This window comes from Mytilus californianus, unplaced genomic scaffold, assembly GCF_021869535.1.
Source record: "Mytilus californianus isolate M0D057914Y unplaced genomic scaffold, xbMytCali1.0.p SCAF_41, whole genome shotgun sequence".
NCBI lineage: Eukaryota > Metazoa > Mollusca > Bivalvia > Mytilida > Mytilidae > Mytilus > Mytilus californianus.
In genome coordinates this window covers 1,979,130-2,003,008 of record NW_026262692.1, presented here as the reverse complement: position 1 = coordinate 2,003,008, position 23,879 = coordinate 1,979,130, and the positions used below count along the sequence as shown (strand labels likewise).

Genomic DNA, 23,879 nt, shown 5'->3' with positions numbered 1-23,879 from the left:
ACACTTTATGAATTTTATTCGTCCAAAGCGTTTTTTCTTTATTATTTAACCTTATCAGGAACACTAAAAGCATTTGATACTTAAAGGTGTATAAGAACCGAAATTCGTAAAGAGCTACAGGATCAAAAGGGACCTTTAAAGAAAAGCTAAATCCATATTAGGTTAGTTTTGCCTGCGGAATTTGGAAACTTAGTGTCCGAAAAATTTCTAAACCTTTGAACGGACAAATGGAATGTATGTTATAAATCATATCAGTACCCAAGCATCAATAAATTATGTTGTGTACACACCTGAAATGGTAAAAATTTAGGGTTTCATTCTTTCCACACTATAATAAACCTTCCAAGAAGAAGGTTAAATGGAGGACAAGCGCACATTTTCCTATAAAAGTTTATAGATATAAGAAGATGTGGTATGAGTGCCAATGAGACAACTCTCCATCAAATACTACTTAAATAGTACTCTTTATTCTGATTCTTTATAAAGCAAAATGCAACAGTATACAAATCCTTAGTAGTGTCCAAGCATAACTGCATAGATTAATAGAATAGACTCTTCAGAACTAAAAGGTTTTATTTTTTGCTCTCCCTGGGACGTTGTTGGTTAAAAAGAGTGTACCTAAAATGTCGGCGGATTTTTATCAGGGCAACCATTCTGAAAACGTTTTCAGAGCACTGCAACTTGAAAGAAGGCAGTGTGTCCTTCTTTAAGTAAGTCTTTTGTTAGAATCACTCTTTTTATTCACAAGGCAAAGGGAAAAACAGTTCTGAACATCTGTAAATATACTTTAATCCTTCAATTTTGATACAAAACATAACATACCTTTCAGTGATATGTATAATAAATAATGTAAACAATAGCAATTAACAATTACAACATAATATAAAATATGTAGATAACTAATTAGTTATAATAAAACCAATATAGCAGAATTTTACAACTAGTTAGAATTTTGTCTGTTGATGATAAAACAAAAAGATTACAGTACAGTCTAATAGAATAATTGATATGTGTTGTACTACATCATACTTGACAACTTTTTTCACTTTAGGAATGTATAAAAATGATCTACCTAGCTATCCAAAGATATTAAGCTTTTGTCTTTCCAATATTATAAACTATCAAATTGAATGCATAATAATATTTCAACCTTCTTTAGTTTAACTATAATTATTATCTAATAAATCCATGTAAGGAATAATCATTGAATATATATATATATATATATATATATATATATATATCAGGCTTAAGTATGCCAAAGAGATGCGAAAGATATCAATGAGCATATAATCTACATCAGAATCCTCGGTGGTCAAATAAACAAAAAAATTTCTTTCTTACATTGACTGAATGAAGTCATGCAAAGGGTCCTGCCTGTGTGATTCTTGTCAAACTTTTCTCAGTTATTCCTTTGTTACACCATGTCAAAAGTTATATTTGACCTTTTGAAGATATATCAAATGCACCAGGTCTTTTAAAAGACATTTTTCAAATATTTGACCATGATCATCACCTTTAAGAGAAATTAATTGTCTAAATGCACATCTGGTACTGTAAATTTGGTGCTGTTGATATTCCAAAACTGGTGCAGATTAAAAGTGGTGTTCTTAAAATAGAAATTTGTATTTCCAAATTGAGGACTTAAGCAGATTTTGTTAATAACTTGAAATGAAAACTCCCTAATTGCTAGCATAATTCTTTGATCCACTGGAAATTTGCTTAGGAGAACAATGTCAGTTTATTCCCCAATGTAATATCTTGATTCAGATGATTTTGATACAAATAAGTGAGATAAAAAAAATTCTAACTTCAGAGGAATATTGTAACAGTATATGATTTTACATTATGATTAAGAAATCCTGCATATTGAATAAAAATGTGAAACTATTCCTAACAAACTGAATAAACTGCTTCGCTGAACGCAGCTGGATACGTCCGCAGAGGTCCAACCCTGAACAGTTGTGGCAAAAATGGACACAATATTCAAGCTTGATACAGGTCTGAATTTGGATTGTAATTAAATATTTGACATAATATAGGTTTCTGAATAAATGTAGTCAAAGAACTTGAAATTGGTTATATGAATTGAATTTATATTCAATTAAAGATTTTTTGTTGTTGTGCAATACACTGTGCTGTTGCGCAATAATTAGTAAATCTGTTGTCAGACTATAAACAAATAAAGTTCAATTAATTCTCCATGTCATATTAGAAATTTATGAAAATGTAAAGGGAGCTTACATCAATAGATATAAACAATTCACCAAAGTTTCATGAGAATTGCTGACAGCATTTTTGAGTTATTGTCCGAAAACTGGAAAATCCCCCCTTTTTTAATGAATAAAACCCCACAACTCAGAAATGTAAAATGTAAAATTTATAAAATTCTAAACGGAGCTTACATCAATAGATATAAATAATTCACCAAAGTTTCATAAGAACTGCTGAAAGCATTTTTGATTTTTTGTCCGAAAACTGGAAAATCCCCCTTTTTTTATGAATAAAACCCTGTAACTCGGAAATGTAAAATCTAAAATATAGAAAAATCGAATGGGAGATCATGTCAATAGATATAAACAATTCACTACAATTTCTTGCAAGTTGGTGAAAGTATTCTCGAGTTGTTGTCCGAAAACTGGAAAATCCCCCTTTTTTAATGAATAAAACCCCATAACTTGGAAACGTAAAATCTAAAATTTATGAAAAACGAAAGGGAGCTCACATCAATAGATATAAACAATTCACCAAAGTTTTATGCAAATTGGTTAAAGCGTTTTTGAGTTAATGTCCAACATGTTGACGACGGACGGACGGACGGACAGAAGGACAACGGTATACAATAATACGTCCCGTAAACGGGCGTATAAAAATTGTACATAATGCCTATTTTTTCATTTCTATTCTAGATCAGAGCAAAACTTGTAAACTACATTTTAGTCATTTGAACTATGATAAATTGAAACACAACACAAAGTAACGTGGGTTTAAGGCACATTTAATTTCATATGCATAACAAGGAACTTTAGTTTATTTATTAAGCTCTATCCGGCTTAAATGTTACCATAAATTAAAGGTTCTTTCTAGAAACAGTTCATAAGGATATGGATTTAATAATTTGTCTGTGTCTCAACTCACAGTAGAAGTATTTTTTTTATTTCTGAAGACAGCAGCATAGCCTGTTAACTCTAAACATGCTTGTATCCTATTACCTACAGTGACAATTTTACCTGGTGTGAATTCACATGGTTCTCAATACAACCTTCCATTTGAAGTTCATGCAATTCCATCAGATCTTTTCATTACCGTTTGTATAACAAATACAGATTTTAAGAGTTTTGAAATTGGTTATCTACTGTTGCATCTTACTCATTTAAATAAATTATATGATTAATAAAATAATACAAATGAAGTGGACAAGGTCATACAGATTTTGTGGTGTGCTAAATAAGCAAACTTAACTTAATTGTTCTTTGTCTTTGGTACACTCTCAGATAGATATGCTGTAGTTAAGTAAACAGTACAAAGCTAAGCTTTACGTCGAACATATTTTACACAGACATTTGTATTTTTAGCATTGTAGATACATATTTGTGCACAAGAAATTTTGTACAAAAGTTTGGCAACATATTTTCCTAAACAGAAAAATTCCGCCATGAAATATTTATTCTTCTATGCATCTTTAATATTTTTTAAATAACTTTTATAGTCTTTTGTCAATAGTTTCATTACTGACAATTAAAACTTGTAATGCCAAAATTTGTATAAAAAGTATATAGAGATGAAGAAAAATCACTATACATTCACTTCATCAAAATAAATAAATGTAAATCATGCTAGCACTAAATTGACTGGAGAAGTCAAATGACTTAAACATACTTTAAACTTAACATAAGCATTAGATATACAATGCATTTATGATTTCAAATAATCTTTTGACTATGACACATACATGTACTATGAAACCAGAAAGCACTGAAAACACAAGGAACTTTTTTATGTTTCACAAAAAAGTTTAAATTTAGAAAATGATTTATTATTCACAATGTATCATCATTAGACCAGGAACTACTTTTTATTCCCTATAAAATACAACATATTTATTCCAAATACAAAGACTAGCTTAAATGTATACAGTCAAAAATTTATTGTATAAAACAAAACCCCCAAAAATCAAAAACAGCATAAAAAGCAAATATAATAGAATACATGCATAGTCACAAATATAAATGTTATATACAAATATGTGTGATATAAAATAAATCCAAATATATTATTATGACCAGAAATAAAGCTTTAAGGTGGTACCCAACACCTTGACTAACATTAATTTGGCTCGTTTAATTTTCCTAAAATTTTGACAAAATGTTTACTTTGACCCTTTGACAAAAATATAAAAATTTCAAAAAATTTGAACCAACCACTTTATCAGAAAAATTTCTTTGGTTATATAGCAGTTTGACAAACACTAATTTTGATCATTGAGAAGCTTAATATTTCCTTAACAATACAACGTAATTAAAACGTTTAGCTGATTTTTACAGAGTTATCTCCCTGTAGTGTTAGGTACCACCTTAAACTTGACAATCAGATCTTTACTCTTGAAATTTGCTACAATCTATCAGCTTTCATGTGAATGCTGTTTTCATGGTTGATACAAGCTTGTTTATGTCATGACTTCTGTAATGGTATGAAAAAGTAACCCCCAAAGTTCTCCTCCTGTTAAATTTGACCAAATATTGTGCAGAAAAATTTCCCCAAGTCATTGCACAAAATCCATCTTCTCTTCAAAACTTGCATCTGGGAATGACATTTATTTACAGAGGTATTCATAATTTTTTGGAGAGTCTAATTCTAATACATGTATTTAATGATTAATTTATGATGCAAAATGAACAGAAGGTTCAAGGTAACAGATAAAAATAAAATGTACTTTTCACACTTTTTGACACACATTTCAATCAGAACTTTTACTCTTTCTGTTTTTCTAATTCTTTCATATGGTGTAATGTAAATTCAGAAATTATTTCGATGTTTTATTAATTAGAATAATTGGACTGGGTTAGCATTAAAATAATTAGAACTCACATTCTGATATAGGATACATCTATCTGTCGGCAAATTTTCCTAAAATTGCAATAATAAATCAAGCCTTCTTGTCCTTTCTTAAAAAATCGCAATAATAAATGCAACGCAATAATTTCTGAATTTACAGTAACTAATAAGTTTGGGTGGTAATCTAATTGTAGTGACTTTAGCATTCAACTTAAGATTGGTAAAATTCAAAAGAAAAATTACATTGGGTATGATATTTCTTACTCTAATTTTCTAACCAATCAGACGAATCATTATCTATAATGATTGAAAGGTAACTACTTTTCACTACAGGCCTTGCGGTTATAAAACTTTTGAGTATGATTTTTGTACTCGGACTCAGTAATCAACCAATCAAAATACTGGATTTGATGTTTAGAGCACAAATATTGTACTCCGAGTACTGAGTAAGTTTTATGACCGGGACCCCAGGTCTTAATATAAGCAAGTGCCAATAGTCATGTTGATCAAAAAATATAAAAAAGGTAGTATATACAGGTAAATAGTTAACCAAGTATCCCCCTGATTTATGTACTTCATACATTAATAAAAATAAAAGAAGATGTGAGGTATATGTCAAAGTGACAGCAAATCAATGGAAAAAAATTCAAAATGGATTCTAGGTGGACATATTGCATGAATTTTTACATTTTAAATGACATCAAATGCACTTAGTTTGTGTTCAATCTAAATTGTTGAAACAGTTCCTTAGTAAATGATGAATGTATTTTCAACTGACCTTTACTCAGTCTTTTTGAGTAAATTAACCTACAAATCAATCTATGTCCCTGAATGATACATGCCACCTGTCAATTTTAATTCAAATCTTTAATAATCAAAAAAATTAATTCTTTTTTACGCCTCTAGTTGCTTACAAAATGTTCCTAAGTTTCCATTATCAAAGTTTCAAGTGTCTTAATATCTATCAAAACATTTTTTGAAACTATCATTTTTCCCAACGTTAAGGATGAAAGAACCAATAGTGAAAATCTCATCTCTTTTTCAATAATGTTTTTGCAAATTCAGAAATTATTGCATATTTGCCTTGGGATATGTTTCACAAAAACAAAAAGTCCCATCTAAATTTAGATAGTATTATTTATATGCTGTATTTCTTAAAATTGCAATAATTGATCTTGCATTTGTGTGTTCAATAATCACAATAATGAATGCACACAATAACTTCTGAATTAAAGTATTCATTATTTCCTTCTTTCAACCATGTTAACAGCTGAGATATGTTTTAATCTATATTTCAAGTAAGATTCAACAATGAATAATTACTTGAATACAGCATTAATAACTGATTCCATGTATATGCTATTTGTATAATTTCATTTTGTATATCCCATCGTGATATTATCCAATCACTTCACAGATTACATTCAAATTCATTTGTAAAACATTCTCTGATTGGTTAACAGCCACATGCTGAGTTGTTTTCATTAGTTGAATCGTCATTAGGCACAACCCTAGATGTACTATCAGCTTTAGCTTCAGATTCCTCAACTTGTTTCTTGAAAATATCTGGCAACAAAGAAGTATTCTACATTTGTCATGTTTGTATATTAATGTGTATAAAGATTATAATGGAAAGTTATAATTCTAAAATATGTCTTTAATGGTCCAGTGACACATGAATGCTAACAACTAATATTACTTCGTTTTTGAGAACATACAATGTTTTTCAATGACAGCCAAAATTTCAAACCCTTCTTTCCACTTTGCAGAACCAATATAATAGATGTATTGTTTAATTTGTTCTTATCCTAGATAAACATGAAATATTTGACTTTGGACATCAAAAATCATTATGACCAATCTACAAAGAATATATATTAAAATGTTACGGACATTTATCACAATGGAATTCAATTAAAATCAATCTAAATAAAACTCTAAATAAAGTCAATAAAGTGCAAATGTGTGGAGGTAATCAGGCTTTATGTAACTGTTTCAAAATTTGAGGATTGTCAAAGTGAAATGTATATGAGCTTTTGAGGAGTGTAACCTCAATGCAAAACATTCCAAAGTAAACAAATGGTTCAAGGGTTATACAACATGCCCTTACATCTGTGACAGGACACATAATATGGGCCACTGGACGTTAAGCAACCAACAATCAATCAATCAATCATAATATGGGTAAACATGTAAGAAATTCAGTAATTAATAACTTACCAATTAAAAGGTTGTTAAATGCCTCACCAACATTTGATGAATCTAAAGCTGATGTTTCAATAAATGAATAATGTCTTTCATCTGAATAGAAAAGGGAAAAAAACAAAATATTAATGGTAGAAATTCAGTGTACAATTCCGGTTTTTACATTTTTAGATTTCATACATAAAAGTCAGTATTACTTCGAATTATAAGTATTACTTTAAATTCATTATTTTTCGTGGGATACCGATTTTGGTGGATTTCGGGGGTAAAATTAACCATGAATATAAATGTTCAATGAAGTTCAAATTTTCATTAGGCTTGTATGCAGACTTTGATAAAAACAGGAAATCAAATATCCACGATAATACAGTTTTTCCTAAATCCATAAAAATTGGTATCCACGAAAAGAAATGAATCCCCAGTTCTACCCGGTAAGTTTAATGTACTGTGGAGATTTTATAATTTTGTGATACACTCTTCTCCCATTAAAGGAATATTATAAAAGTAAACACATGATTATTGGTATTGTTCATAGGAATACAGTGTTCTCCCCAGGAATTTTGGATAACATCACATTTGGCGTAAAAAAAAATTGTGTATTTATTTTTCAATGTCATTTGTTGCGTCGCGGCGATGCTCTCTTTCTTTTAAGTTATGTTGATTTTTTTCAATTCATAACTGAGAATACAATTAAAGTATAACTGTTCTTTTAGTTTATTTCTTTAATATTCATTTATAGTTACAGAATTATATTTTTCTTGTTAGAAACTACCAACTAAAAATCTAGTACAAAAGAGAACTTCTTTTATATCAAAAAGGAAAAGAAAGTATCATATAGTAATACCATTTCAATTAAAAACTATTCTGTTTATCATGTTTATGAAATTCATTATTTCCTGGGACTCAATGTATCAGTCCCAGTTGTTTCAAACAGATATATGTTTTTAACATTGTTAAACTACTTTAATCAGTAAATTAATTGAAACAATGCGTTTACATAGAAATAAATACAAATTCCAAGGAGATCTAACAAATAGTCTGTAAATTCGTGTGGAATGAGTAGCTTTCCCCATTGGGATCATTATTATTCTGTCAGCTGTGCCGTTTCTGCGTCTGTAGTTATTACCGTAAAAATGCGGATTTTTATCATAGCTGGTCCGCTTCCCATCCGTAATTAGTACAAATATATCAATGGCGGTCGAAGAAAAATTTACGAAAATAAACAATGTTTGAGAAGCGAATTGGATGGATATATCACGGTTTTACTGTAATAAATAGATGAAACATTACCTAAAGGCAATTTTCATCACGTTCTAATGAAGTATAGAACTTATTTTGCCCAGAACCGAAATGTTTTATGTACGCTCTCGAGTACCGGAATGGAAAGAAAACACTTCTTTACAAGTTGTTAGCTTGAAATATTAAACGACCAGCCTGTTAAGTTCGCTCGTTTTTTTTTTCTTCTCTTAGAAGACGAATTTGCCTTGATTCAAACGTAGATTTCGAATTGTTTATGATTTCTCGTGTTATCAGTCATGTCATAAGTGTCAGCTTGGGGTATTCGGTATCCAAACAGTTATCACCCAAAGGGCAATTAACACCTATTTAATCAATTTAATTGCCTCTTATGTCCGATTTGAAGGGATTACAATTAAAGGTGATATAATTTTTATGATCACAAGCGGCAATTCGATGAAAGTTCGAAATTTAGGACATCGATATTGCAGCAATTTAAGAGCAGACAAGAAAAAAATAGCGTCCTCAAAATAATTAGAGCGTCGCGGAAATTATTATAGCGTCACAGTAAAAAAATATAGCATCGCGGGGCCGCGACGCTAAAATGGCCTGGGGAGATCACTGGGAATAAACAAGTTGAATTGTGATCTATTGCGGCCTAATGACACATCCCTATAAGGATTCTGTTTGACAGGTTGTTGATGAGTGCTGGATGGAAAAAAACCATCACACAGAATAACATGTTCACATGAAGGTTGATTCAATATTTCAGAATGCTTTCATTTGTACTTCCTGCGAAAAATGCAAAGAAAATTTCATACATGGCCATTATGTGTAAAAATACATAAGTATACGGTTAACAGGAAGTTAAATCTGAAAATGCATCACTCAGTCAAGCATGCTAAAGCTGATGATTGCTTACATCCACTTTAATTGAACTTTGGTGGATAGTTGTCTCAATGGCAATCATACCTCATCTCCTTATTTTTATAACATGAAGGTTGATACCTAATTCCGTGAAGCTCTGATTTAAAGTTGCTGAGAAAAATACAACCAAAAATGGACAGATATCAATCAGTAATAGACAGATGTTAAGATGTTCGCTACTCTTGTTTTTGACTTTTTGTCAGATACTCGGAATCCTCTAGTTTTATCCATGTAGTGCCAATAAAAATTTTGCCCGCTTACACCTACTTTTCTTTTTATAACTTTATTACATATAGTTTAAAAGGCCATTTTTGAAAATCTTATAACATCCTTGTTATTTTTTCAAAGATTTTGTGAGAAAAAAGGAGCCAATGTTAAATATGAAAAGTCTAGACAATGCTAGAGAGAATAATTTCCTACCAAATTTTCAAATGATTATATCTCAAAAATAAGGACACAAACCTTTAATTGTTTCTGCTTTTTAGGTTCCTTTATTTATAAACTATCAATTTATAATAGTCCTTCACTAAAAGCTTGTTATTTTAAAACAGAGGAGCAAACATCCTTAATCAAGTATTCCTCCTCCTTTTGAGCATATGTATAAGGATGAAATCAAACAGTGGTTCTCTCTGGATACTCTAGCTTCCTCCACCAATAAAGACTGACCACTAAGATATAGACAATAGTGCTGAAAGTGGTGTTAAACACCAACAATCAATCAATCTATCTATTGGTGAAAACATTATGTGAACCACTGTCATGACTGTTACACCGTGTCAGTCTCATACTGAACATACTGAATTTTGTAATTAATAGTAAACGATGCTATAAATCCATGTCAATTTAAAAAAAATACTATTGCCACATGACATGTTGTCCAAGGTTTAATAATAAATAATTAATCAATCAAAAGTGTTATTTTTCTAAACCAACTAAATTAATAATATTGGTGATTCTATTTCTATCTATCTTCTATTAATTCCATTAAATTATTCTTTTTCTATGTGTCATATCTAATTTTCTCATCCCTCATATATTGTGATTATTTCTGATTTTCAGGAAAAGCATGTGAGAAAAAAAATTAATATCATGCTCAATGTTAGCACACTGGAAATCTTAAAAAAAAGAATTCCAGTTGTCCCCCTTTGAGCAGTAAAAATATAAGCAGAAATTCAAAGTTTTTGTTTTATTGTTAGTGATTTTTGCTTCTTTGATTTGTTTTAATTACAACTTGAAAATGTTATCATGTTATCATTGTAAACATCAGGTCAAAATCAACATTCTATGATAAAACCCATTGTCATCAACAACATTACGAAAAAAATGGACATCTGATGCAAAATAGTTACCTGTCACTTAGCAGGACAATGGATGACATAAACACACTGTGTTTAATTGACACCTTTTTTTACATGACCTAACTTAAAGGAACCAATTTCACATTTATTAAACATAAGTCCTATCATTACTCGAGTAAAATATGAACTATACTAAATCAATGAAACATTTGGAGAACTGAGGTGCTAAATTGGACTCCAATAAAACTCAAGATCTGCACATGTGGAAGTATGGTCCAAGGACTTTTCAAAAATTGTTTGCAAGTTATACTTTAATGTTCATGACTTGCAAGTAATTTCCTCAGATTTTGTGTCATAATAGTTGCAGGAACATCTGAAACATCTATTTAGAAGAAAGTTGACAATTCTATATAAAACTAGAATAGGTGACAATCTAATGTACTTCAATGGATTGATTTATATTCTTTGATATCAATCATTGTAGTAGGAGATAAATTTGCTAATTCAAAAGATACTACCTAATTATGCTGTTACAACATTTGCTAAAATCAAAGTATCTATAAATATTTAATTCATCTAGCATCTTAATATATGAGCCAAAAAAATAATATCCAAGTCAGAGCCATTTTTCATAGAACTAGATAATGGTTTACTCCAAAACAGATTTAATTACAGGTAAAATACCTGCAAAAGCTCTGCCCTCTTCGTGTGTGACCGTTCTCTGCTCACGTAAGTCTGTTTTGTTACCGACAATTATAACACAAACATTAGGATCAGCATGCTGCTGTAACTCGCTCAGCCATTTCTGTAGGTTCTCGAACGTGTGTCTCTTCGTAATATCATAAACTACTAAAGCACCAACAGCTTGTCTGTAATAGCTAAAAATATTACATAAAAATGTACTGCAAATTCAGAAATTTTTGCAATGTTTTTATTATTGCGAACATTTCCACAGAATAGACATTGCCAAAATAAAAACTGGTATTTTTAAAAATAAGTTAGATATATTCCAGTTGTTTCTTGTATTATTATGAAACGACTTCCTGTTGGTTGGTGTTAAGATACATGGTACATTCCTCTTGGTCATGGGGGGTACTTAAAAATTGCCTTCCGACCCTAGTACCTCCTTTTTAATGGAATAGCCCTAAGGAGTAGGTTGGCAAAGGGTCCATATTGAACCTTAAATTCAGTGAAATTTACTCTTGAGTAATAAAAATAAAATTTTGATGACAAAATATGTAAAAATATCTGACAAATACAATTTCAACAAGCTCATATTCATTTATAAGTCAAATAGTGATATCGTGTGTTATAATTGTGGAGTCTTATGACTAATTTTTTGCTTAAAACTTTTTACTTCAAGCTACTTTGGCCACATGCAAAGACCACCATAATTTTTTGTTAGGATGTGTATCTCACTCATATACATCTTTTTATAACAATTTAATTTTGGTTGAAATGTGTGACCAATGTTTTTTAGAAGGAAATATACCTTACAAATGCATATAAACTGACAATTTGATTAAAAACTTGAAAAATATTATACTTATGAAGCTGTCAACATGGTTAAAACGAACACCAGACAACAAAGAGGTAATAAAGTGAGCATTGTCAGATCCTTAGAAGTGAAGCATGGACACAGAATCTGTATATGGGCAATAATTTGGTATTCGGCCTTTGGTTTCTTTTTGTATCTTTTTTTTTAAGTTCTAAAACTTTAACGTTTATTCTGTGGGTTGTGTTGGTGTGAGAATAGTATTAATGGAACAAGTGGGTTTTTCAAGCAAAAATTAATCCATTGTGATTCACCATTTTCGTGACAGGAAAACAAACAGGGAACAAAACTTTATTTTCTTTATTTTGCACAATTTATTTCAAAAGACATAAATGAACACAATTACTAGTGTTACTTGCTTCATGTTAATATTTAAAATCTATTTTCAATGTTAAATTAAGGTTTTTTTAAATGCGACAGGAAACCATAAGAAACCGAAAGCATTTTTTTTAGTTTTATTTTATTGGAAAATCAGCTTAAAATAATCTGAACAGTAAACTTTTTCTTGATTATGTTACTTATAACTTTGGTTTTTAAATTTAGGACTGTTTTTGATAATTTTTTTCCAATAGACAATAAAAACTATGAGAATATAGAAACAAGGGTGTCACTAAAATCAGGGGTTCAAATTAGCGGTGGTCCGAGGTCCGTGACCTTCCACTAATGCAATGGGACTTACATTTTGGTTACTACACAGGAAAAATTGCAACATATGTTTTTCATATGTTTTCAAAACATATGTTTTTCATATGTTTTCCATATGTTTTTCATATGTTCGAAAACATATGTTTTCATGTCGGGCCTAAACATATGTTTACATATGTTTTCAAACATATGAAAAACATATGTTAAACATATGAAAACATATGGTGCAATTTTTCCTATGTAGCTACGCCCGACGGACCTTCGATTTGAAAGAAAATAAAAATTAACTTGCCGACCTTTTTAATAATCAGTATCGTCATTTCAAAGCCATATTACTATTGACATGGTATACCCCTTGAGAGTTTATTTCAAACCATTTTAACTGTCGGCAAAATAAGTTTGTTAACCCATTAGAAGTGATGAATAAAGGCAACAGTAGTATACCACTGTTCGAAACTCATAAATCGATAGAGATAAAAACAAATCCGGGTTACAAACTAAAACTGAGGGAAACGCATCAAATATAAGAGGAGAACAATAACACAACAAAAACACAACATTAAAAATGTAACACACACAGAAACTAACTATAATATAACAATGGCCATTTTCCTGACTTGGTACAGGACATTTTAAGAAAAAAATGGTGGGTTGAACCAGGTTTTTTGGCATGCCAAACCTCCCGCTTTAATAGCAACGTCAAACACAACACCAAAACGACAACATCACATGACAGGACCACAATACAAATAAATGGGAGAACATATAGAATAAAGAAACACACGAATAATGGCTAACAAAAGGTACTAGGCTTAAAATTCAATACGCCAGACGTGTGTCTTGTCCACACAAGACCATCCAGTGACGCTCAGATGAAAAAAGCTTGAAAGCCAAAACAAGTACAAAGCCGAAGAGCACCGAGGACCAAAACTTCCAAAAAGTTGTGCCTAACACGGCCAGGGTTTTCTGCCAGGGACAAGAACATCCTTATTATTTAGAGTAATTTATAATTTTGCAAACAGTAAATTTTATAAAATGACTATATAATAGATATACATGATAAAAACGAAGTGGGGACTAACTACAGAATAAAAACGGATACATTACATAAATCAACTTAATCCAACATATAAAAATACACAGCCGAGTTAGCCAAAGCATCAACGCAAAGTGACGTCACATTTGAAATTCTAAAAAACACACAAAGTGACGTTACATTTAAATTTGTAAAAATATTTCCCAAAAATAAGATAGGATGAAAAAAGATGAAAGTTGCCTTAAGTAAATTTGTAATCCATTCATTGCATTAAAAACGTCATATTCCCTTCCAAATAGCGTTTCAAACATAGTTTATTTTTGTAAATTTTCTCGTCCGCCATTGAAATATTTGTACAAACTACTGATCAGTCGGGAAACGGACCAGCTATGAATGAAATCCGGATTCTAAGGATAAGACTACGGACCCATGAATGGAACATCTGACAGAAGAATATTAATCCCAAAGGGAAAAATTAAGCATTCCACACTTTCTTTTCTTTTTCGATGTAAAAAAAGGTTGTTTCTTTATTAGTGCTAGATATTTAGTTGGTAGTTTCTAACAAGAGAGGAACTAATATAAATGTGCAACATATGATGAACTTAAACAGCTATGAATTTGAACTGTTACTTTAATTGTATACTCGGTTATGAATTGAACAATATAAAAAAAAAGATAGATATAGGCCTTTATATTATAGTAAAAATCAAACATTGTAGCGCCTTGAGTGAGCACTTCTCTTTCAAGTCTCACCACTTCTCCCTATCAGTTTAAAAAAGAGAAGTCACTTCTCCTTATGATTCTGAAGTAGTGTAAGCCCTGAGATAATGGTATAATTACCAATAATTTTGTATCTTACTGAGTTATGAAATATTTCAAATAAAGTAGGACCTGGGATTTATGTTGTGGACCTTTCAGTTTGGAGTGTCAAAGGTCCTGGACCTTCCAGTACCAAATGTTAATTTGAACCCCTGTAAAATAAATTATTTTTTGGGCGCCAACTGATTTTGACTACCAATGTATTTTCTCTTGCTTTTTGTTATAATTCTTATACACTTTTATATGTAGCACATGTAAAATTGAGAATGGAAATGGGGAATGTGTCAAAGAGACAACAACTCGACCATAGAGCAGACAACAGCCGAAGGCCACCAATGGGTCTTCAATGCAGCGAGAAACTCCCGCACCCGGAGGCGTCCTTCAGCTGGCCCCTAAACAAATATGTGTGCCTACTAACCCTTAGAAACCCAATGCAGTGTGCTAGCTAGCTCTGTAACACAATTGCATGGTTTACACTTTGTGCTTATGCGTCACTAACCAGAAAATTCAAGCACTGTATAAACTGGAAGATCTAGCTAGTGCTACTTATCTTATATAATGTACTTTTCTATAAAGGGCTGTTCCAGAACTGAATGTATGGGGGTGTTGGGAGGCACTTTCTCAGCTCTCACTTTTGATTCAATTCGAAAGATGCAGGACATTTTAAATTTCTAAATTTTATTGAACACAAAACAAACAGCGTGATCCATCAAACATGTTAATGTTTGGAACATCCAATATGTTAGTGATAAAAATAAAATTGAGAATGGAAATGGGGAATATGTCAAAGAGACAACAACCCGACCAAAGAGCAGACAACAGCCGAAGTCCACCAATGCGTCTTCAATGCAGCGACAAAATCCCGCAGCCGGAGGTGGTCCTCAGCTGGCCCCTAAATAAAATTGTGTGCTAGTTCAGTGAAAATGGATGTCACACTAAACTCCAAAACATACAAATGAACTAAAATTAAAAAACATACAAGACTAACAAAAGCCAGAGGCTCCTGACTTGGGACAGGCGCAAAAATGCAGTGGGGTTAAACATGTTTTGTGAGATCTCAACCCTCCCCCTTTACCTCAAGTCAATATAGAATAAAATGCTCCGCAGTGCGCAGCTTGATACGACCGCAGAGGTCGAACCCTGAACAGTTGGGGCAAGTATGGACACAACATTCAAGCTTGATACAGCTCTGAATTTGGATTGTGATTAAATATTTGACACAACATAGGTTTCTGACACAGAATGAATGTGGTCTAAGAACTTAAAAATTTAAAATTGGACATTCACCTATTATGGTCCAATATCCAAAATCTAAATACATGGTAAGATTCAGCATATCAAAGAACCCCAAGAATTCAATTTTTGATGAAATCAAACAAAGTTATATTTTGGACCCTTTTGACCTCAATGTGGACAAAGTTGATAACGGGGCCCAAAAATCAAAAATCTAAATACATGGTTAGATTCAGCATATCAAAGAACCCCACATATTCAATTTTTGTTGAAATCAAACAAAAGTTTAATTTTGGACCCCGATTTGGACCAACTTGAAAACTGGGCCCATAATCAAAAATCTAAATACATGTTTAGATTCAGCATATCAAAGAACCCTAAGAATTCAATTTTTGTTAAAATCAAACTTAGTTTAATTTTGGACCCTTTGGACCTTAATGTAGACCAATTTGAAAACGGAACCAAAGATTAAGAATCTAAAACACGGTTAGATTCGGCATATCAAAGAATCCCAATAATTCAATTTTTGATGAAATCAAACAAAGTTTAATTTTGGACCCTTTGGACCTCAATGTGGACCAATTTAAAAACGGGGCCCAAAATCCAAAAACTTAATACATGCATGGTAAGATTCAGCATATTAAAGAACCCCAAGAATTCAAGAATAAAACCCCATTGAAATTGGTCAAGAAATAAGCAATTTATACGAAGTATCTTCTTTTGCACAATACTGTGCAATTGAATATTTCTTGCTATTGCGCAATACTGCACAATTGACAATTTCTTGCTATTGCGCAATATTGTGCTATTGGATATTTCTTGCTATTGCGCAATATTGTGCTATTGGATATTTCTTGCTATTGCGCAATAGAAGATTTCTTGCTATTGCGCAATACTGTGCAATTGAAGATTTCTTGCTATTGTGCAATACTGTGCAATTGAAAATTTCTTGCTATTGCACAATACTTATTATATAATAATTTACACATCCTGTTTGGTGTGTATCTCCTACCATATCATTATTATTTGCTTTTAAATATAAATCAGAAATAACCAACTTAAAATGGAAAATTTTAAAAGGAAAAAAAAAAAAAAAATCCCCCCCCCCCAAATTTTTTGAACCCCCTTATGATTCATCACCCCCAAACTCAATCCCAGCCTTCCCTTTGTGGTATGGTACCTTGCAGTACAATTTCAGAGAGATCCATACACTAAAACACAAGTTATTGTCTGGAAACTAGAAAAATGTGTTTTTTGGCCCCCAATTCCTAAACGTTTCAGGCAATTACCCCCAAACTCAATTCCAGCTTTCCCTTTGTGATATGGAACCTTGTAGTACAATTTCAGAAATATCCAAACACTTACACACAAGTTATTGTCATGAAACTAGAAAAATGCTTGTTTTTTGCCCCTTTTTTGGCCCCTAATTCCTAAAATTTTGAGGCAATTACCCCCAAAATCAATCCCAGAATTCCCTGTGTGATATGGAACCTTGTGGTACAATTTCAGAGAGATCCATACACTTGAACACAAGTTATTGTCTGGAAACTAGAAAAATGCTTATTTTTGGCCCCTTTTTGGCCCCTAATTCCTAAACGTTTCGGGCAATTACCCCTAAACTCAATTCCAGCTTTCCTTTTGTGATATGGAACCTTGTAGTACAATTTCAGAAAGATCCATACTTTTTCACACAAGTTATTGTCATGAAACTAGAAAAATGCTTGTTTTTTGCCCCTTTTTTGGCCCCTAATTCCTAATATTTTGAGGCAATTACCCCCAAAATCAATCCCAGCATTCCCTTTGTGATATGGAACCTTGTGGTACAATGTCAGAGAGATCCATACACTAACACACAAGTTATGTCTGGAAGTTACAAAAATGCTTATTTTTGGCCCCTTTTTGGCCCCTAATTCCTTAACTGTTGGTACCATAACCCCCAAAATCAATCCCAACCTTCCTTTTGTGGTATTGAACCTTATAGTTAAATTTCATAGAGATCCAGTCACTTAAACTAAAGTTAGAGTGCGAAACCAATGTGTCTATGGACGACGCCGGACGACGACGACGCCAACGTCATACCAATATATGACTGCAAAAATTTTTGCGGTCATATAAAAAAGAAACACATTGCAATACACTCAGTAAAACTCAGTTTAAAAGAAGTCCGAGTCCGATGTCAGAATAGGTAACAAAAGAAACTAAGCAAAATGACAATGATTCATAAATGAACAAAGGACTACTAGCAGTTACTGACATGCCAGCTCCAAACCTCAATTAAACTGATTAAAAGATTAGGTCTTCATCATATGAAAATCAAGTACAATCCCTCCCGTTAGGGGTTTAGTATCATACCATCATAAAATATATGAGAAGAACATAACCTGTATCATGCCAATAACTGGTTTTAGAATAAATGTGTTTATTTCCGATGCAAAGACCCTATGATTGAATCAATATTAATACCAAAATATGCCATCCTTAATGATTTTGATGTCAATTTTATCCACATTATAAGTAGTATCTTGTAACGTCCATCCTGTCCCTTGCTTTTTGTAAAATTGCATGTTTTTATATAGATTAAACTGTTGGTTTTGCCGTTTGAATGGTTTAACACTAGTAATTTTTGGGGCCCTTTATAGCTTGCTGTTCGGTGTAAGCCAAGGCTCCGTGTTGAAGACCGTACTTTGACCTATATTGGTTTACTTTAATAAATTTTGACTTGGATGGAGAGTTGTCTCATTGGCACTCATACCACATCTTCTTATATCCAATAAAAGTTTGAATTGTTTTACATTTGTGATTTCAGGACCTTTTATAGCTGACTATGTGGTATGGGCTTTGCTCATTGTTGAAGGCCGTACAGTGACCTATAGCTAGGCTGTAAATTTCTTTGTCATTTGGTCTCTTGTGGAGAGTTGTCTAATTGGCAATCATACCACATCTTCTTTTTTATATAGACAAGATTCCATATACAAAACACTATTTTGCGAGTGTATAGAAATTCAATAAAATCCTATAATTGTTCACACCCTTTCATTACAACTGCTGGAAAATTACAATTAAGTACCATGGATTACAGAAATATAACCAAAAACCTGATATACCAAAAAGAATAGCCCGGTTTATTTCACTCAATTTCTTTCCAAAATTTGTGACCACAAATATATAAATCTGATTAAAAAAAAATTCTGGTAAGTTGTTATTGGGCTCGTTTCTCTAAAGGTCACAAGTTTGATTGTAACTTCTTATCATTCAATACAAATTATGACCGATCTTCAAAGTCACAAGTCCTTAGATTAAACAGAACCCTATAGTTCCTTTCAGCAAGGGCAACTGTAAAAAGCTTATTTCACATGTCAACATTAAAGTGACATGTTATTTCATGCAATGTTTTATCATGGCAAATTTGATATAGGTGAACATATTTTCAAAGCAAAATGTTATTTTTAAGTTGAAAAGAAAAGTGTTTTGATATATTGGCCATGTAGGCAGTGAACCGGCACTACTTACCTGAAGGGAAATAACACTTTTGAAAAGCTATGAAATTGTGACGCATACAACTGAACTGGATACAACATTGGCAGTTTCCATGTATTGATTTACTACTGGCATACTTATGCATTTAGATTTGCATCTCTGGTTGAAATCTGTCTTAAATGTAATAGTATTACTATAAAACTCCTAAATATGTGTTTGTTTTGAAAAAATAATAGTGCAATTTATTCAGAAATTTCCACGTTTTCTTAATTAATACAGGATACCATAATCGTTGTATCTTGATGTTTTAGCCAAAAAAATGTAATTATTGGTTTTGAAATTCCAGTTTTATACAATTTATTCCAATGTCAAATTCCTATTAATCCAGTAAAGTAAAAAGACTTTTAACTTGGAACTAAAATCTTATAGTAGGCATCATGTGATATTTGTGACCTGTACACCATCTACATGGTTTCCACATGTTAACTTCTTTAGTGGGCTAAAATCGATAAAGTACTTCCTTTTAAGTCATGCATGGTAAAAGTTTACTTCTCCTTTGACAATATTATTGCATTTTGAAAAGTGTTTGCTGAGTATTATTAAAATTAAAAAAACTAAATTGTGACAAAGATACCAACTCTGTACATTCCAAGTGTAACGGTATATCAACATGTATTTTTTTTTAAATTATCTTCATTTACCTAAAATATCAAGTACAATTTACTGCTAAAGCAAACTCAATTCAACGAGCATCGGCAGAATGATAAGAGACGTAATGTTGAATGAATTCCCCAAGGAATCTTTTCATCGTTATCCGGAAACAAAGTGTGTTGTAACGTCCCTCGAATAAGAAATCGATTTTGTCAAGTCATTGGGCATTTATTTTCACTCAAGAAAGTATGTAACATTATGCACGTAGGAAAAATAATAGACCCCTGTCACTATCTCTTTGAAAATTGTATTTTCCTTTTTTAAACAATATGAAAACAGTCTACAGAATGTGCTTGCTACTATCCCATTGGAAACAAAAACGATGTTTAAACCTAATATTTCATATACCCGGCCGTAAGCACTTAATCACATGTTCGCCACATGTTTCACGTATGACCGGAAATGATCTGGACTGAACGACAAAAACAATTTTAATAAATAAAAAGTAAATAACTGGACTTCTGTTTCGTGTGAAATGTAACACATAACGATAACGTCATTTTCTAACTTAATTATTACGAAGAACAAAACTAGAATGTAAATAATCACTGATTTACCTGTTTGAACATCTCGCGAGAGTTCATATTTGCATATTGTTATGAAGAATTTATTTACAATAAAGCAGACTACACCATCTAAAATTTGCGTTACGAAATCGGAAACCAAAGTAACGCTACTTTTCTTACACCTGCTACAAAAATAGTTATAGTTCTCGGCAATTTCTTCTGACTATTCTTTTTGATCGATGTTCTTTATTATTTGAAAGCAAAAGTTCGATTTTGCAGGTGACGATTATCTTTAAATCGGGCAGCGTTACGCACTTCTGAAGCAAAGATAACGCTAAGAAACGACATACAAAAGTGGCCAAATAATCTTCAATATTTGTTTATTTCAAGTTCTCTCTAGAGAAGATTAGAAAGCACCTATATTTTAATAGAAATAATAGCATTTGATGGTGGAGCGACAACTTCTCTCAACAAAATACAATATTTTATCACTTTTCTATCATTATCGGAAACGGTCCCAATACCAAATTATTGCCCATATTATAATAATATAATACTGTCATGACCTTGTTCCAATTTAAAAACAAGTGTCTAGGTAGTTAGTATTGGCTGTTGTAATTATTTCTGTAATTCTCTCACAAATTATCCTTTTTCTGACCTGTTGATCATTTTTATTTAATCAACCTGTGGTTTGTTTGATCTCAGTTCTTCAGTCATTTTTTGTCATTGGTCAATATTCTATTATGAAGTCAAATTTTCTTGCTTTCCTCTAAATTTCCTATTGAGACGTCATGAAAAAAGGAGACCATGTCTGATGACGTCACATAGAAAGAACACATCTTTTTGCAGATTATTCGAAAAGAAGGATTTAGTTTTTCAGCATATCATTTTAAAATCATTAAAGAAACAGATTCCACCACCGCATCTTGTGCTATATGATATTTATTCACTCTCGTCAGTTAAATTTTAAATATTTAAAAAGCTCAGCAAGCCTTGCATTCCAAATTCAAAAATTGAACTGTCTTTAGTGGGTAAATATCATATCATACTTGATGAAGTGGTAGAATCTATATTTACCTATACTTACACACTAGTAATTGCCCTATATCTTTCCTGTCCAGCAGTATCCCATATCTGGGCCCTTATTGTTTTGCCTTTAATAACCATATTTCTGAAAGAAATAATGTAACTATCAATGTGTTTATTTTTCTAGATTATATTATTCTACATTAGAACTGACAACCTCAGAGTTGCAATGTGATTGTGATCACTGTAGAGGCCCCTCCACCCTCTGAGAGTGATTTATAACTGAACACCTTGACTGTGATCACTGTAGAGGCCCCTCCCCCTCTGAGAGTGATTTATAACTGAACCACCTTGCTTATGATCACTGTAGAGGCCCCTCCCTCTCTGAGAGTGATTTATAACTGAACCACCTTGCTTGTACTGTAACTTCCAGTCTAAAATTTCTCAATCTAATGACCTTGTGTTCTATCTTTTACTGTGCATTTTACATTTTATTAATTTATAGATTTGCCAAAAATAGTTATCAATAAAATGCTCCGCTGGGTGCAGCTTGATACGACCGCAGAGGTCGAACCCTGAACAGTTGGGGCAAATATGGACACAACATTCAAGCTTGATACATCACTGAATTTGGATTGTGATTAAATATTTGACACAGCACAGGTTTCTGACACAGAATGAATGTGGTCTAAGAACTTACAAAATTTTAATTTACCTATTCAAACCATATCATTATTATTTGCTTTTATATATAAATCAGAAATAACCAATTTAAAATGGAAAATTTTAAAGAAAAAAAAAGGAAAAAAAATCCCCCCCAAAAATTTTTTGAACCCCCTTATGATTCATCACCCCCAAACTCAATCCCAGCCTTCCCTTTGTGGTATGGTACCTGCAGTACAATTTCAGCGAGATCCATACACTTGAACACAAGTTATTGTCTGGAAACTAGAAAAATGCTTGTTTTTTGGCCCCTTTTTGGCCCCAAATTCCTAAACGTTTAAGGCAATTACCCCCAAACTCAAACCCAGCTTTCCCTTTGTGATATGGAACCTTGTAGTACAACTTCATAAAGATCCATACACTTACACACAAGTTATTGTCCTGAAACTAGAAAAATGCTTGTTTTTTGCCCCTTTTTTGGCACCTAATTCCTAAAATTTTGAAGCAATTACCCCCAAAATCAATCCCAGCCTTTCCTTTGTGGTATGGTACCTTGCAGTACAATTTCAGAGAGATCCATACACTTGAACACAAGTTATTGTCTGGAAACTAGAAAAATGCTTATTTTTGGCCCTTTCTTGGCCCCTTATTCCTAAACGTTTAGGGCAATTACCCCCAAACTCAATTCCAGCTTTCCCTTTGTGATATGTAACCTTGTAGTACAATTTCAGAAAGATCCATACACTTACACACAAGTTATTGTCCTGAAACTAGAAAAATGCTTGTTTTTTGCCCCTTTTTTGGCACCTAATTCCTAAAATTTTGAAGCAATTACCCCCAAAATCAATCCCAGCCTTTCCTTTGTGGTATGGTACCTTGCAGTACAATTTCAGAGAGATCAATACACTTACACACAAGTTATTGTCCTGAAACTAGAAAAATGCTTGTTTTTTGCCCCTTTTTGGCCCCTAATTCCTAAAATTTAGAGGCAATTACCCCCAAAATCAGTCCCAGCATTCCCTTTGTGATATGGAACCTTGTGGTACAATGTCAGAGAGATCCATACACTAACACACAAGTTTAATAATGTCTGGAAGTTACAAAAATGCTTATTTTTGGCCCCTAATTCCTTAACTGTTGGTACCATAACCCCCAAAATCAATCCCAACCTTCCTTTTGTGGTATTGAACCTTATGGTAAAATTTCATAGAGATCCATTCACTTAAACTAAAGTTAGAGTGCGAAAACCAATGTGTCTACGGACGACGACGAAGACGACGACGCCAATAGGCATATAAAAACAGAAATACATTGGACAAGATAAACTTCAAAATGTCAGATTGCTTTTGCTTCAAATATCATAATTATTTCTTGTATCCATGTAAATACCTGAGTACCACACTTCAATTCAAATGTAAACCCTTCACATTTCTTTTCTTAAATCTACAACCAACCCAACCTTAATATTATTTTTTTTTACTTTTCGT

General features: G+C 32.1%; 1 protein-coding gene across 1 annotated transcript in view; it reads right to left on the bottom strand.

Annotated features, from left to right (window-relative positions):
- Window positions 1-4,580: 4,580 nt before the first annotated feature.
- Window positions 4,581-23,879, bottom strand: part of LOC127699829 (ras-related protein Rab-11B-like) — a 30,441-nt gene continuing 11,142 nt past the window's right edge. The window contains exons 4-7 of the mRNA XM_052203202.1: window positions 21,791-21,874; window positions 11,406-11,599; window positions 7,276-7,356; window positions 4,581-6,621 (exon numbers count right to left, since the gene is read on the bottom strand). Of these exons, the coding sequence (XP_052059162.1) occupies window positions 6,512-6,621; window positions 7,276-7,356; window positions 11,406-11,599; window positions 21,791-21,874 (469 nt within the window). The 3' untranslated portion in view covers window positions 4,581-6,511. The remainder of the gene's footprint in view (window positions 6,622-7,275; window positions 7,357-11,405; window positions 11,600-21,790; window positions 21,875-23,879) is intronic.